The 16,937-nt window shown below is 36.0% G+C and overlaps 1 protein-coding gene across 10 annotated transcripts in view; it reads right to left on the bottom strand.

The window, feature by feature from the left end:
• The window catches only part of RALGAPA1 (Ral GTPase activating protein catalytic subunit alpha 1), a 265,484-nt gene that overhangs the window by 37,339 nt on the left and 211,208 nt on the right, over positions 1–16,937 (bottom strand). For all 10 annotated transcript variants that reach the window (XM_051822764.3, XM_051822761.3, XM_089309745.1 and 7 more), the window contains 2 exons: positions 3,208–3,366; positions 1,698–1,825 (listed from right to left, as the gene is read on the bottom strand). In XM_051822764.3, the coding sequence (XP_051678724.3) occupies positions 1,698–1,825; positions 3,208–3,366 (287 nt within the window). The remainder of the gene's footprint in view (positions 1–1,697; positions 1,826–3,207; positions 3,367–16,937) is intronic.

The following is a 16,937-nucleotide window of genomic DNA, read 5'->3' as shown; positions in this document are numbered from 1 at the left end:
ATAGAATTAACCTTATGTGTATAAAGTTAAATGAAAATAGATCTTAGTAAAAAACAAGACTGATAACAGGAGAGGGAAGAGGAGGAGGGGTAGGAAGGTAGGAGTGTGCATGGGAGGGCTGGTATGACTGGAAGAATTACTATGTTCCTAAAGTTGTATTTAGGAAGTTCATGCAAATAGAAAAATAAAAAATAAATTAGAAAAAGCCATGTGGTGTGTGAACAATGAATACACACTGCATGAATCAATCTCATAGCTTATTCACATGTGAAGTGGCTTTCCAGATTCAGGGTCTTAAAAGTAGAGGAACACCAGATTTCTTGGTGAACTCAGCAATGGTTAAAAAAACTCTAAAGGCTCTTCTTAATGGTTCCTCCTCATTGCTTCAAAATAATCTTTAAAAACCACCAACAGACTGCATACTCAGACAAGAGATTCAGAAAATAAACAGTTTTTTCCCATGCCTATATTACTCATTAAACTTACCCAATGGAATTTTTCAATTGGCAGCTTTCTAGTTAGTGGATTTCTCCAAATTATATTTTTGTTAAAAATTCAGGGCTCCTCAATCCTTATCACTGCATTAAACATGACCACTTCACATCTGAATCTTCAACTTAAAGTAACTGAATACACATTACAATGTCACTAACCTTAATCAATGTAACAAGCTATGATCTACCCGTGATTTCATATCATAGTGTCAGAATACATGAGAAATCACATAATAATCAAATCACATTGCTTAGCTTGATTTTCATCAGACAGGAAAATATATGTGGTGGACTACCAAGTTAGAATAAATCTATTTCATGTAGAATCAAACTAAGATATTTTACACTTAGCACAAAACTTATTATGCAAAAGAAAAATAATGTAATACAATAATGTAATGTTTTAATCATATAGAAAAATATGGAAAATAAAAATTCACTTTAGAAAATATCAGAAAATAAATTTTAAAACTTTGCACATACTATGTGACAGGCACTGTTTTAAGAGCTTTACATATAAATATTCATTTATAGTTCTCATGACACCATGAACTAGATACTATCACTGTCCTCCTTTCTTAGATAATGGAAGCTCAGGTTAATTAATGTGCACAAGACTACACAAGCTAAGGAAGGGGAAGCCAGGCAATTGGTCTCTACAAGCTATGTTCTTAAGTTTCCCAGGCCCTCTCATACCTCCTTGTCTCTGGTGATGTTTCCTCTACTTGGAAAGCTCTTAATCTCTTCCATATAAGTAACTTACTCTTCCTTCAAGATTGGTTCAGTCCTCACATTTCTCAGATACATTTCCTGATGCCACCACCCCTTTCAGCTGAGCCACAGATCATTTGTTACTATACTTCTGGAATACATGCCTGTACCTCTATTATGGCACATACTGAAAAGAATATGTTTTCCCAACTACACTGAGTTCTTTGCAATGAGTGGTTATTTCTGTACCCTCAGAGAAGCAGAGTGCCTGGCACATAATGATGCTCTAATTAATTAAGAGATCAGTACTGATGAAAAGTATATAAAAGAAGACATATCATTCAAATGCCATAACTGCTCAAACACTGGGAAGGAAATCTATCATTTAAATATCAATATACAGAAACCCAAAGTTCTTAACACCTAAGAAATATTTACCTTTGGAAGCAGGCATACGTTAGAGTATAAACCATACATTTAAAAAAAGGATACAAGTTTTGATACAACGGAATCAGCGATTTCAGAGCGCGGCTTGCATTTATAGCTGTTGCTCTAACCATAATGGGTAGAACCTTTCCATTCACAATAGCACCATCAAAAAGCGGACCAAAGAAGGGAACCTGATTGAGAAATTAGAATATAATTTTATATTCAAAATGTAGAAAGACCGCAAGTAAGAGCAATCAAGACATTTTGCATACAAAAGTGCTTCTGCTTCCTCTTTACTTCTTCATTCAGTAAAAATACCATTCAAGTTAAATTCTTTTCCATAGTGAGCCATTTAGGTAAGGATAATATATAAACAAAAAATGCCAAAGGTCCATAGGGTTTCATTCAGGAGAACTATGTGTTTTCTAAAACTGACTAAATAATGTACATATCCTGCCTATTTTCAAGATTTTGTAGTTTAAATAATAAACAAAACCCCAACAGAGGAGGTAATTTCCTTTTCTCCACTGAGCAAACACAGGAAAGATGTATATTCTTATGGCAGGAAGTTGGCTTTTCATTATTTTTGGGTGATACTACCTTTACTGTAGAACCTAAAACACTTACTTAGTGATTTATTAGAAAAAGATTTGTTAACAAATGTCCTTTTTATCAGGTGACTGACAGTTTCAAAAGTTGTTCTATTTGAACACGGTGAGCACAAATGGAAGCTGAAGGCAAGGACATGAGTTGTGGGTAATACAGTAAATATTTTAGGCTTTGTGGCCATATATTGTCTCTGTTGTATATTCAAATTTTTAAAGAAGAAAAATCCTTTAAATATCTAAAAATATATTCTTAGCCTGTGGGATGTAGAAAATCAGGCCTGTGGGACAGTTTGCTGATCTCTGGTTTGAATGAACCTTAAGACACATGGGAAACTTTACCCAATCAAGGAATTCTGAAGATTCACAATCAATTGCTGAAAATTTACTAAAAGAATTCAATTTAAAAAAACAGAGAAAGGAACACACTAACAAATTACCAAACTTTATTATCTTGAAATAAAATATTTCTGTACTAATGTGTTTCAACCCAATGGTATATAAAAGACCCAACCATAGGAAAGGTAGCAAGATCAACTGGGTTAAAAATTGGTAGCATTCTCATTTACCAGAAAAATTAAATCATACAATCTTTGCAAGATGTATCAACTAAAAATATAGGAACCATTTGTTCCTATTCTAAAGGGAAAGAGTACTTCTTACTGTGTTGTTTAGGAAACTAAAACCATTCTATTAATAAAAGGTAAGTGTTTTTGTGAGCTCAGTACAAAGGAGCTCTCCCTCTGGCTTTAACTAGCCATCCCCCATTTGAACACAGTTTCTTGGTATTTGCCTCATGTTCCCTTCTTCTGAAACAGGCTTAGACAATCCATATAGCTAGGAAAGTCTGTGTTATATTTCCCCCTATTTTCACAACTTAATGCCTACTCTACTTTCTCTTCTGTAAGATGGAAAGAAACTCATAAACCCAAAATCTACTACTAAAATAGAAGTTATAGAGTTCTTACCTCTGGTTTTTTCATGATCTGGATACTGAACATGTGATTTTTCATTGGATATATTACAATAAGGACATCACCAAATTCTGTAGGAATAATCCCTCGTCTGTAGTCTCTAGTATGCTCTGACCAAACAATATGTACTTCATCATTTCCTAAATGTCTCAACTGGAAAAGCAAGAAAATCATGGATAGTGCTTCATACAGTCAGTTACTGACAATACAGTATAAAAAAGGCAAAAGGGTAAAGAAATCAATTTTTAAAAATGCATTCAATCATTTTTATAACGTGAATGGCACACTTAAAGACTTTAGGAGACACTAAAGAAGAACAGAAAATTATAATTTTCCATAGTCAATGAGAAACAGAACTTGGATTAAAAAAGCCTTCTAGTCAGACCAAATACTATTTTTAACTGGCAAATGTCTCAGTTCTCCACTATACCAACCCTTTAAAGACTGCTTAAAAGAGTGTTTTAAAAGAATGACCGATTTGAAATAATTCTCTTTTTTTCTGAAAGTGCTGATGAGCAGTTAAGTAGCTTAAAGTAGGCAACTGGAACAGAAATAAAATAGATAATTCATAAATTATATATTGCCTACTGAGTATGAGAAAGTTGATTGGTTTTATGATTTCTTTCAGGTTTTGCCTATGGAACTTAAAATTTCTTCCAAATAAATGTCTTGAGATTTGTTATATTAACAAGATGTTGTTTAAATATTTGCGGTACTTAACAAAGTTGTTTCCATCGCTCACAAAGTTAACATTTAATAGTTAAAATTCTAAGACAGCAAAGCATCCAGAAGTTGGTTTCTAATTATTAGAAAAATGAACTCAATGCCCATGAGTCTTGAGTTATAAACATGATTTTTATTACAAAATTTCATTGTTGTATTATATTTATTGATTTTATCACTACAATCATTTAAGTCTGTTTGGGTGAGTATCTTACATGAGCTTTTCCATCACTTTCAGGTAACTGGAAATATTGCAGATGAGCAAGTTTAGAAGTGAGAAAGAGATAAGTATCATCAATATTTATACAATAAGCTAATATATGGGCAACTGCTATTCTTAAAAGTGCAATTTATTTTGGCTTACAGACAACAGGATAGGAAAAAAAAACTTAATGTGTGATTTAAACAAAGACAGGAGTTAAACACAGCTAGTGAAAGGCTCCCTTCTGTCACTTCTTAATCCAAAGTAACTCTTTATATCTGTGTGTGTAACACACACACACACACACGCACACACACACAAATGGAATGATATGAAACTTGGGCTTTGTGACATTTTTAAAAGGCATAAAAGATTACACAATTCAGAAAAGCCATGGCTCTATAATTTCATTTTTTAATCAAAATACTTTAAAAATATCCTTCCTATACAGCCATCGCCATGTGTCAGCTTTCCTAATAGGTTTATGTTAACTGAATACAAAAGAAATGTGAAATAAATTTAACCAGGAGGGATGATCCAATCTAATTTTGATACATTAATGTCATATGCTGTACATGTTACAATAGCAGCCAGATCTAATACTAAGCTCCAGGCTATACTGAGATTTCCAAATGGCAGATTGTTCTAAGTGATATCAAGTATAATTGAAGTAATAAACGATAGTAAAAGCTGAGCACACTGTCAGGAAGAATTTAAGTATTTACTTTTTAAAATTAAGTGAGTTAGGTTAGGAAAGACAAGACAACTGAAATAATGCAGGTCTCAATTTACAGAAAATTCCTTTTATTTATCTGCTACATTAACCCTTGAACTCTTGCCAAAACTACCTATAATTTCTAGTGCCCACTTATCTAAAGAAATGAGAGAAAAGGGCAACCGTACTTTTTATCTCATAACCAAAGCTTGACTTCAAATATCTTCCATACAGGATTAAAGTTTGTTATAGAAGTTTAATGGAAAAAGAGCACCACATTTTTGTCAAGATGCTACACTGAAGATTTTTGGCACAGAACCATGTATCTAACAGAGTCATCCTAAACATGTTCAAACATTTTAAGGGAAAAGCTTCATGAAAATCCCTTATCATCTGTATTCAAATGCTAAACAAGTAATTATATTAGGCTGTCATGATGAGGCATGTCTTTACATCTCTCAAAATTGAGATATAATTATTAGACACAAATTGAGAAATTGCTAATTGTTGCTATGTGCCTTGGGAATTTTTGAAAAAATATTGAAAGCATGAATTTTTAGTGGTGAAGAGTTACTAGTAAATTGTAGGCCATAAATATTTTTCACACTAATTTTATTCCTGTCTCTTATGGACTTATAAGGCTGTGTTCTACGTATACTTAGTAGGTTTTCCTATACTCTGAAAATTCTGAAAGGAGGTTTCTAGCTACACGTTTTTGGACCAAATGCTAATTCATTTTTGCAATGGTGTACAAGGCTTCTGTACATGGGGTAGATGTGTTAAAATCATTATCAACCAAACTATTTTAGATTCACTTTACCTGCTGCTAAAGTCATTCGGAACTCAAAGTTTATAACAGGCTATAGATGATCATTATGTATTTATGAAGATGAAGCAATTAAATGTATAAAGCTGAGGTCCCCAATATATTGCAAAATTTAATACTCGAAGAGAGCTTAAACTTGGAATTTCTTACCCAAGAGGAAAGCTCAACACAGTACCCTGAAGTATATATCCTGCTCTTGCTGGAATTCTTCTAAGATTGTGATGTTTACTAATGCACAAATGAGCCCATTTCATTTCTTATTTTAAATTAATAATTCATTTTAAAATGCGGTGGGGGGAGAGACAGACACAGAGATTGCTCTCATTTGCGAGTTCACTCCCTAGATGCCTGCAACTGTTGGGGCTGGAGCGCAAGCCAGGTCTCCCACATGGGTGGCAGGAACACAACTATTAGCGCACTGTCACCCCTGCCTCTGAGGGTCTGTGTCAGCTGGGATCAAGGAGCAGGACCCAGGGGTTAAGCCCAGGTATCTGATGTGGGTGTCCTAACCTGCATTTTAATTGCTAGGCCTAATGCCTACCCCTTCATTTCATTTTTAAAAAGCCAGAATCATTAGGATATTCTTTATACTAAGATAAAACTTGCCTTTGAAGCTAATTCTTCCAAAATGAGCCTTACCAAATAAATCTAATCTGTAGTCTATATATAATACTTTCAGATACTTGAAATTCAGGCTAATAAATATCTCAACTTTCTTTTTCAGATTAAAAGTGTCCTTAGTTCTTCTTCTTACAGTGTATAAACATACTCATTATCCTGGATCATTGCCTCAGTTTACTGATGTTTCTATTAAATTCTAGTATCTGGAATAGAATACGGTATCAGTAGATGCTCTAATATAGCAAACCCATAGTGGGACTGTTTCTTCCTTAGTTATTCAGTTCACTAAATTGTTAATGGCTTAAAAGGAACCTATAGTTAATTCAAACTCTTACTGTTTTTTTTTTTAAACAAGGCTTTTTTTTTCTTAAAAAAAAAAAAAAAGAGCAGGTACAACAGACTTCTAGAACTATAGAGAGAATTTCATATTTATTCTCATTAAAGTTTACCTTATCATGATTGGATTAGCTTTAAACTTATCAAGGTCTATTGTTAGCCTGATTCTACTATGCTGTGTGTTGGCTCTGTCAGATATGAGTTATTTGTAAATTCAAGTTTTTTGTCTTCATTTAGATTTTAGGTAAAAATATCAAAATGGACATATTTAGGTAGGAGCCTTATAGCAAATCATACAGAGGCGGGGAACTTTTATTTTCTGTCAAAAGCCACTGGATACTTATAGTAGGGCTAGAGCAAATGATTTGGCAGGCCTTATGTGGACCATAGGACACGCATTCTCCACCTTTACATTATAGGCTTTTTTGATTAAAAACAGTACTTCAGTTTGAGGAAATCATATTCGTCTGTTACTGCTTTTGTTTTCTGTGGTTTTAATTCAAAAATCCTTGCCCTTTCCAATGTCCTGAAGTGTTTCCCCTGGTGTTGTTCAAAGTTTCAGATCTTTAACCCATTTTGAGTTGATTTTATACATTACCCAGAGAGGGGTCTACTTTCTTCTGTATGTGAATATCCAATTTTCCCAGCACCATCTATCGAAAGGACCACCTTTTTCTCATTGCATGTTCCTTAGCACCTCTGTCAAAGATCAGTTGGTTGTAAATGCATGAGTTTACTTCTCGGGTTTTCTATTCCGTCCCATTGGTCTCTACATGTCTGTTTTTTATGCCAATGCCATGTTGCTTTAATTACTGCAGCGCTGTAATACATTTTAAAGTCAGGCAGTATAACACCTCTGCTTTGTTCTTTCCGCTCAAGAGTGTTTTGGCAATCGGGGGACGGGAGTATCTTTTGTAGTTCCATTCAAATTTTATGAAAAACATCATTGATGTTTCCATAGACATTGCACTGCAACTGTGAACTGTTTTGGGTAATACGGTCACTTTAAGGATATTGACTCTTCTACTCTATGAACATGGGGTGTCTTTCCATTTCTTTATGTTCTCAATTTCTTTCATCAGTGTTTTATAGTTTTCAATGTAGAAATCTGGGACCTCTGTGGTTAAATTTATTTCTAGATATTTATTTTTACAGCTATTAGAAATGGGACTTTAAAAATTTCCTTTTCACCAATTGTTAACTGCTAATTATAAACTGTTACTGGTGTCTAACAACACTACTAATTTTTATATGTTGACTTTGCATCTGCAACTTCATTGACTTTGTTCTAATAGTTTTTTGTATGTAAGATCACGTTATCGGTATATAGTGTTATCAAATGAATGAGTACATAAAGAAAAAATATGGTACAAACACACAATGAAATACTATTCAGCCATAAACAGATACAATTTTGTCATCTGCAACAACGTGGATGGTTACATTAAGTGAAATAAGTCAAGCACGGAAAGACAAGTACCAATAATTTCACTCGTGGAATTTTTAAAAGTTGATTTCATAGAAGTTAAGAGTATAATGGTGAGGGCCAGAGCTGTCGTGTAGTGGGTAAGGCTACTACCTGTGGCGCTGGCATCCCATATGGGTGCTCGTTTGAGTCCCAGCTGTTCCATTTTTGTTCCAGCTCCCTGCTGGTGTGCCTGGAAAGCAGGGGAAGATGGCCCAAGACTTTGGGCCCCTGCACCCACATAGAGATCAGATTAAGCTCCTGGCTCTTGGCTTTAACTTGGCCCAGCCTGGGTCATTGTGGCCATTTGGGGAGTGAACCAGTAGATGGAAGATCTCTCTCTGTCTCTGTCTCTACCTTCTTCTCTCTGCAACTACGCCTTTCAAATGCATAACTAAATCTTCAAAAAAAAAAAAAAAAGAATATAATGGTGGTTATCAGAGGCTGGGAAGAGCAGGGGAGAAGAAGATGTGGAAATGCTGCTTTTTTTAATATTACCTTTTTTTAAGGTTTATTTATTTATTTGAAAGTCAGAGTTACACAGAGAGAGGAGAAGTTAGAGACAGAGGTCTTCCATCCGACGGTTCACTCCCCAACTGACCACAATGGCCGGAGTTGTGCCGATCCGAAGCCAGGAGCCAGGAGCTTCTTCCAGGTCTCCTGTGGGGGTACAGGGACCCAAGGATTTGGGCCATCTTCCACTGCTTTCCCAGGCCACAGCAGAGAGCTGGATCGGAAGTGGAGCAGTCAGGACTAGAGCTGACACCCACATGGGATGTCGGCGCTTCAGGCCAGAGCATTAACCTGCTGCGCCACAGCGCTGGCACCTGGAAATGCTGTTTAATGGATACTAAGCTGTAGTTAAATAGGACTAAGAAGTTCTTATGTTACATTGCACAGAAGGGTGACTAGGTAATGATGATGTACTCTACATTTCTCTAAAAATAAAAAAAATAAGAAGAAAGGATTTTGAATGTTTTCAACAACAAAAAAAATGTAAAATCCTTGAGGAGATACATATGCTTAGCCAGCTTGGACATTATACAATGTATACAGGTGTTGAAACATCACCTGGTATCCCATAAATACATATCATTTTATATGTCAGAGATAAAATTTTTTTAAAAAAATCCTACATTTATTAAGGTACTATAGTGCTTACTGTTCTAAGTGCTTTGTGAAATTAATTTTTACAACAATGCAAGATAAATATGCTTATTAGAACTCTTATAATTACAGATGAAGAACTGAAGCTTAGAAATAAGAAGTACTTTGCTTAAGGTCATTCAACTGGTAGGTGGCAAACCCAAGATTCCAGAACCCATACTTTAACACTTCCCTATTTTGCCTTTTGTTAAATAATTTATATGCTCAGATGATGATTATATAATCTGTCATCCACATACTTACTGAACTATTAAGACCACATTTCTTCAACTTGTGTATAACAAATGATTTAGTTGAATGCTTTGTATGGTCTATGGCCCTCCCTGATCTAGTAATCCTATTAAAACAAATTAAGTTATTTTGATGTGATTTGTTATGGTGAACTCATGGTGGCTTCTAGTGATCACTATTTCATTATCTAAGTGTTCACAAACCATCTGTTTAATAATCCTGTTTGCCAATTGACATGGAGCTCATGAATCTTGGCCATTTCTATGGTCTGTTGCCTGTTCTGATCATTTGTGAAAATGTTTGCCCATTGCTATGGACTGAATGTTTGTGTTCCCCTAAAGTTCCTATGTTGAAATCCTAGCTCCCATGTGGTGGTATCAGAAGGTGGGGGGCTAGGGGAAGTGATTAGATCACATGGTCTCTCTTATAAGGAATGAACGTTACTTGCCCTTTTCACCACTGAGGTTACAGCCAGAAGACCATTACCTGTGAACTAGGAGGTGGTCCCTCACCAGACATTTGGTGTGAGAAATAAGTATCTCTTGATTGAATAAACTGTCCTCCTGTCTGTGTTATTCTGTTATAGCAGCTTAAGGGAACCAAGATATCTATTTTATGGCAGTGGTCACATTTTCCATGATTATCAATAGGGATTCCAGAGTCAATTCTAGATTTCTTCAGTGCCATAAAATATCAATTCAGCTGGAGCTAGAGATTAAGATTCCTGTCAACCATCGTCTCTAACAAAATCTGTTAAAAGCACCCAATACCTAATTTTTATCACTCAGGATCAATACCTGAGAGTTCTTTGATTCTTTTGTTTTCCTTGCTACATCTCTAACAAGCTCTTCCTTTCGAGTATGACTTTCCTTTCTTGTACTTTCCTTCCTATTTCCTCTATTATTGTCCTAGTTCAAATGCTAGCCAACCTCTGTTCCTGGACTAATCCATGAGTTCTTTTTTCTAAGATTTATTTATTTATTTGAAAGGCAGAGTTATCATCCACTGGTTCACTCCCCAGATGAATGCAAAGGCCAGAGTTATGGTGATTTGAAGCCAGGAGCCGGGAGCTTCTTTCAGGTCTCCCATATGGGTGCAGGGGCCCAAGGGCTTGGGCCATCTTCTACTGCTTTCCCAGGTCATAGCAGAGATCTGGATTGGAAGTGGAGCAGCTGGGTCTCGAACCAGCGCCCACATGGGATGCTGGTTTTACCTGCTATGCCACAGCTCTGGCCCCAATCCATGAGTTCTTAACAGGCCCTCTCTTTTCCCTCCTTCCTGCCTACTGATTTATCTCATTCATCAGCAAACCCTAAGTGAGAGCTGACTGAATGCTCTGTGCTAGTTTTTACAAATACAATGAAACTTGTATAAATTAAATAAAATTTTTTAAAAATGCTGAGTAAAAACAGCAGAGAGCTCTCAAGGTTCTGAGTTCAGTGGAGGAAATCGTAAAATAACCAAGTAATAAATAAATAATTAAAAATACAGATGTTCTATACTTTCTTCTCTGAATGCAAATAACAATGAATACTAATCTACAAATGTGCTTGAAGTAAAAGCTGAAGAACACACAAAAGTTAATTAGATTAGGCAGTTACTTCAAGAAGTATTGACATATCTGTAGAAATTCAAAGTTAGTATTTCCCTAACCAAAAAAAGGAGAGAGAAGACCCAAATCAATCAAATTAGAGATGAAAAAGGAAATGTAACAACATACACCACAGAAATAAAAAGAATCATCAGAAATTACTACCAAGAGCTGTATGCCAACAAACTGGGAAACCTAGAAGAAATGGACAGATTCCTGGACACATACAACCTACCTAAATTGAGCCATGAAGACCCAGAAAACCTAAACAGACCCATAACCAAGATGGAAACTGAATCAGTAATAAAGGCTCTCCCAACAAAGAAAAGTCCAGGACCAGATGGCTTCACTATTGAATTCTACCAGACATTTAAAGAAGAACTAACTCCAATTCTTCTCAAGTTATTCAAAACAATTGAAAGAGAGGAAATGCTTTCTACAAAGCAAGCATCACCTTAATTCCTAAACCCGGAAAAGATGCAACAAGAAAGAGAATTACAGACCAATTTCTCTGATGAACATAGAGGCAAAAATCCTAACAAAATTCTAGCCAATTGAATCCAACAACGTATCAGAAAGATCATCCACCCAGATCAAGTGGAATTTATCCCTGGTATGCAGGGATGGTTCAACATTTGCAAATCAATCAATGTGATACATCATATTAACAAACTGCTGAACAAAAATCATGATTATTGCAATAGATGCAGAGAAAGCATTTGATAAAATACAACACCCTTTCATGCTGCAATTGGGTATAGAAGGAACATTTCTCAGCACAATCAAGGACCACAGCCAGCATCATATTGAATGGGAAAAAGTTGGAAACATTCCCAGTGAGATCTGGTACCAGACAGGGATGCTCACTCTCACCATTGCTATTCATAGTCCTAGAAGTTTTAGCAAGAGCCATTAGGCAAGAAAAAAGAAATCAAAGGGATACAAATTGGGAAGGGGGAAGTCAAACTATCCAGCTTTGCAGATGACATGATTCTGCATATAGGGAATCCAAAAGATTCCACTAAAAGACTACTGGAACTCATAGAAGAGTTTGGTAAAGTAGCAGGATATAAAGTCAATGCACAAAAATCAACAGCCTTTGTATACACAGACAATGCCACAGCTGAGAAAGAAGTTCCAAGATCAATCCCACTGACAACAGCTACAAAATCAAAGCTAGTATTTCCACTATATTGCTTCACCCGCCTTCCAGACAGCATTGTATTTCACTATGAGTAGCTCTCAAATTCTGTACTCATGTATTTATATAAACTTACTGTCTTGATTGCTCACTTTCAAGAATTAAGTTTCTTGAATGCAACAAACACAACATCTAATACTATGCATGAGCATAGAGTAAGCATTCTACAACTACTATTGGCTATCAAGATAAAGCTACTAATGTTGGCAAATCTTTTTCTATCATTACATGTTATGTAGCATAAAAATTGAATTCTATTAGCACTTATGACATTTATTTAAATATGTCTCTTTGATAAAGATGTCTGTATATAATTCTTTTGATTTGTGGCTATGGTAGCTATGGTAACTCATTCAACAAAACACCAATAGGCCTGCTTCTAGGTGCCAGGGATACAGCAATAAATGAAAGCCAGCGCAATGTCCTTGTCCTCATGGCCTTGATATTCTAGAACAGATGTGGGGAACCTTTTTTCTGTCAAACGCCATTTGGATAGTTATAATTCATTGGGCAATACAAAATTATCCACTTGAAAATTAGCCTGCTATGGATTTACTGAATTTTGATTCCCACCTGCAGTTGCCTTGGTAGGGCCAGACCTAATGATTTCACAGGCCTTGGACTGCCCACAGGCTGGATGACCCCACCCCACCCATCTTCTATCTGCTGTTTTAGTCCTCAAATGCCCACAACAGCCAGGGCTGGGACAGACAATAGCTGGGAAGCAGGAACTCCATCTGGATCTCCCACATGAGTGGCAGAGACCCAAGTACTCAAGTCATTATCTGTTGCCTCCCAGGGTGCACATTAGCAGGAAGCTGGATGTGAACCAGAGGCAGGACTCAAACCCAGACACTCCGATATGGGATGTGAGGGTCTCAAGTAATGGCTTATTCTGCTGTGCCACAATGGCTACCACTCATGGCATTTATTCACTATAATAATAAACTTTCACTTTTACTGAAATAATGAAAAGTATGTAGTTATTCTTTAAATTTTCAAAAAACTATCATTCTCCAACTACATTTAACATACAGATTCTTGGAAAGGATCTTACTTTTTAAAAGATGTGTTTTATTTATTTGAAAGGTACAGTGACAGAGAAGACAGGGAGAGATAGAGAGAGACTTATCTTCCACCTTTTGGTTCACTCCCTAAATGGCCACAACAGTCGGGTCTGGTCCTGGCCGTGGCCAGAAGCCTGGTCTCCCATGTGGGTGGCAGGAACCCAAGCAGTTGGGCCACCTTCCACTGCTTTCCCAGGTACACTAGCAGGGAGCTGGATGAGAAGTGGAGCAGCCAGGACTCGACTAGGTGCCCATATGGGATGCTGGCATCACAAGCAGTGCAGCTGAACTCACTGTGCCACAGTGTTGGCCCTTTGTATCTTACATTTTAATATTCTTAAATAAACATGTCTAATTTTTGTATTTATTTTTAAAAGTTCATTTCATTTTATTTGAAAGGCAGAGAGAGTGCACATGTGCACAAATAAGATCTCCCATTCACTAGCTTACTTCCCAAATGCCTACAAAGCCTGAAGCCCAGAACTCCATCCCAGCCTCTCATGTGGGTGGCAGGGACTCAATTACCTGAGCTATCACCACTGCCTCCCAGGGGCATCAGCAGGAAGCTGGATTGGAAACTGAGTGGTTGGGACTTGAACCAGGTAATAAGATATGGGATATGGGTGTCCCAAGTTATGATTTAGTTGCTGAACTACATGTCTGCCCTTTTTATATTTAATTCTATTTCTATATAAAATTATATTTAAAATTGGACCAAGCAGTCTACAAGGATCACTTATTGGTCAAACTACTTTGAGTAAATTTTACGGTAGAAAAAGAAATGCTGCCCATTATCCTAACAGTATTTCAGAGGAAACTGACTTAAATGAAGTGCTTCTTTCCCCTCTTTTGGGGGGAGGGAATCTAAGAAATGAAACATAGATTAGAGAATCCAACTAAGTATGTTATGATGATCTCAACTTGATCTTCATCAAACTTCTAAAAGGACAAGTCAGCTACCCATGAAACAGAGTGTCAGCAAGTGACTAGAACAAGGAGACATGAAATGAGAGCGGCTCCGTGAACACTTTATACCAATGCTTGCAGCACATTTGATTTTTAGGGGCGAATACACCCCGTTAAGTGGGAATTATTTTTAACCATTTTCTATCAGTCTTCCTCACGGAGAGATAATTTATAAAACAGATGCCTGGATTGGGGTGATACCAGGGTTTTTGATATGGTGGTATAATATTTCTAGGAGAGAGTTTGCTAGATTGTTTGATTTGTTCAAAAAGTATACTATACATTGTAGAAAGTCTGTTACTATCTTACACTTTGAAAAAAAAAAAAAAAAACAAACCTCTCTTTACAAGAGAGAAAAACGCTACCCTTAAAAAGATCCAAGGACATTTCCTTCTCATTCTGAGAAAATAAAACTGTCTAAAAATAACTTCCAAAATACCATACGATAATTTAAATAAAAGTCAGAACTAAAATTAGGTTCTTTAAAATTTAAATAAATGATTTTCTCTCACCAAGTTTAAAATAAAAAACTAGAGTCATAAATAATTCTAGCTTGCCAGAGGCATGGCTATTTCTTTATACTGACTGTTGACTATCTAATTTAATTACAGGTATTAAACTCCATGGTGAGGTCAACAATCCTTACTTCCTCCAATATTACACTTCAACCAGTGCTCATTAATGTGTCTACTGAATGGATTAACACACCTAAAGATATATGTACAAAGGTTGGGGGACAACCTAATGACATCCAATTGTTTATCTGTAATAGGACACACGTTATAGGCCTCAACTTATTACAACTAATGTGGAATTTATTAAATTCAAGAGAAAAAATACCAATACAGAAGATTTTTTTATTAAGAAGTGACACAAGACAACTAGCTTATTTGATTAAGTTTAAATATTTAAAATTAAGTTTAAACATTTAACCTATTTAAAAGAAAGTGATATTATGATAGAACTAAAATAAAAGTCTGTTATTTAGAAGAATCTTTCATAGCAGAACTCTGAGGTGATTAAGGGCAAGAATAGAGAACAGGGAAAGGGAAAACCCACATGTAGAGAAATTAATGTTTACAAGTTTATTTTTATGAGAAGGTTTAGACTAGTAATACTGAACTACAAGATCCTGCAGGTAAATATTCTTTTCTGCTGGACATAAAAGGTGCTATTATTTCTTGAAGGAGAATAGTAGTAAAAAATATCAGGAGGTATTACAGGACTATATTATTCATATATGCAGAACTAAGAGGAATGTTCCTCCAATTCAGTCTGACATTAACAGTGTACTTACTGAGGAGTTGGCCTTGTGGTATAGGTTAAGCCACCCCTTGTGACACTGGCATCCCAAATGGGTTCCAGTTTGTGTACCAGCTACTCCATTTCTGATCTAGCTCCCTACTAACACATCTGGGGAAAGCAGCAGCTGATGACCCAAGTGCTTGGGTCCCTGCACCCACGTGGGAGATACAAAAGAAACTTCTAGCTCCTGGCTTCGGCCTGGTCCAACCCTGGCTGCTGTTGCAGCCCTCTGGGAAGTGAGCCAATGAATGGAAAATATGTTTTTCCCTCTATCTCCTTGTAACTCTTTCAAATAAATAAATCTTAAAAAAAAAAAAACAAAACTTAAAAAAGAGTAGACTTCCTTAAATTGATTTAAATTACTACTTGAGAAAATAAGAAATCTATACTTTCTAAACTGACAACTGCTTCACTATATAACGCAATTTTGACACTTTCATATCTATATGATAGGTGGTAAACACTTTAAAGCAGTTACTTTTTGAAATGTTTTTCATAAAAACAAAAATCTTTTTAAAATGCTTTACGTAGTAGATAGGATCAAGTGCCCAGCAATAATAATAGAACTAAAAAGGAATGAATGCCCAATATGGGAAACATTCTACATAGCAGACTCACAGAATGACAATCACTTTAAGTAACACTCTGAACTCAGAATTAGCCTTTAAAGCTTCCTGGTCTGGCTGAAAGACCCATGAGAGCATTTCAGGCATGGAAAACCAGGACACTGTCAAAAAAATATTCTACATGAAGGATCTCTGTGAGATCCCTATGGAAAGAAGCAGCCATCAAAGAAGGATGTACTTTTCTTTAAAAGGAGGAGAGAACTTCCACTTTGCTTATGGCCTTGTCCAAATACTGACAGAGTTTGTGGACTCAAAAGGCTTCCATAGCCAACGCAGCTCATTTCAAGAGTCTCAGGTGGTCACTGATGTCCTATGTAAGAATGTTAACTGTTAAGTGAACAACAAGAGTCACTGTGCACTAACTCCCCATGCAGGACTTCTGTCCTCAATAAAGTTGTATTGAGAATTAACTGTAAAACCAGTTCTCAGTGTGTGTGTGTCAGAGAGAGAGAGAGAGAGAGAGGGAGGGAGGGAGGGAGAGAGAGAAACCTGTTGAAAACTTTATTTAAGTTGTATTCTTTAAAAAATAAATTTAAAAATAATTTTTAAAAATGCTTTATGTAGGTAAAAAACATTTATCCAGTCTAGGTAATTTTCTTCAATAATAAAACAGGTATAGTTACTTTAACAACTAAAGAAAAGTGTACATGGCTGCATTAAAAGATTTACACATTTATGAACA

The sequence above is a fragment of the Oryctolagus cuniculus genome, chromosome 12, assembly GCF_051225735.1.
Source record: "Oryctolagus cuniculus isolate XC-2025 breed Fujian yellow rabbit chromosome 12, ASM5122573v1, whole genome shotgun sequence".
Taxonomy (NCBI): domain Eukaryota; kingdom Metazoa; phylum Chordata; class Mammalia; order Lagomorpha; family Leporidae; genus Oryctolagus; species Oryctolagus cuniculus.
This window is presented reverse-complemented; position numbering and strand designations above follow the sequence as displayed.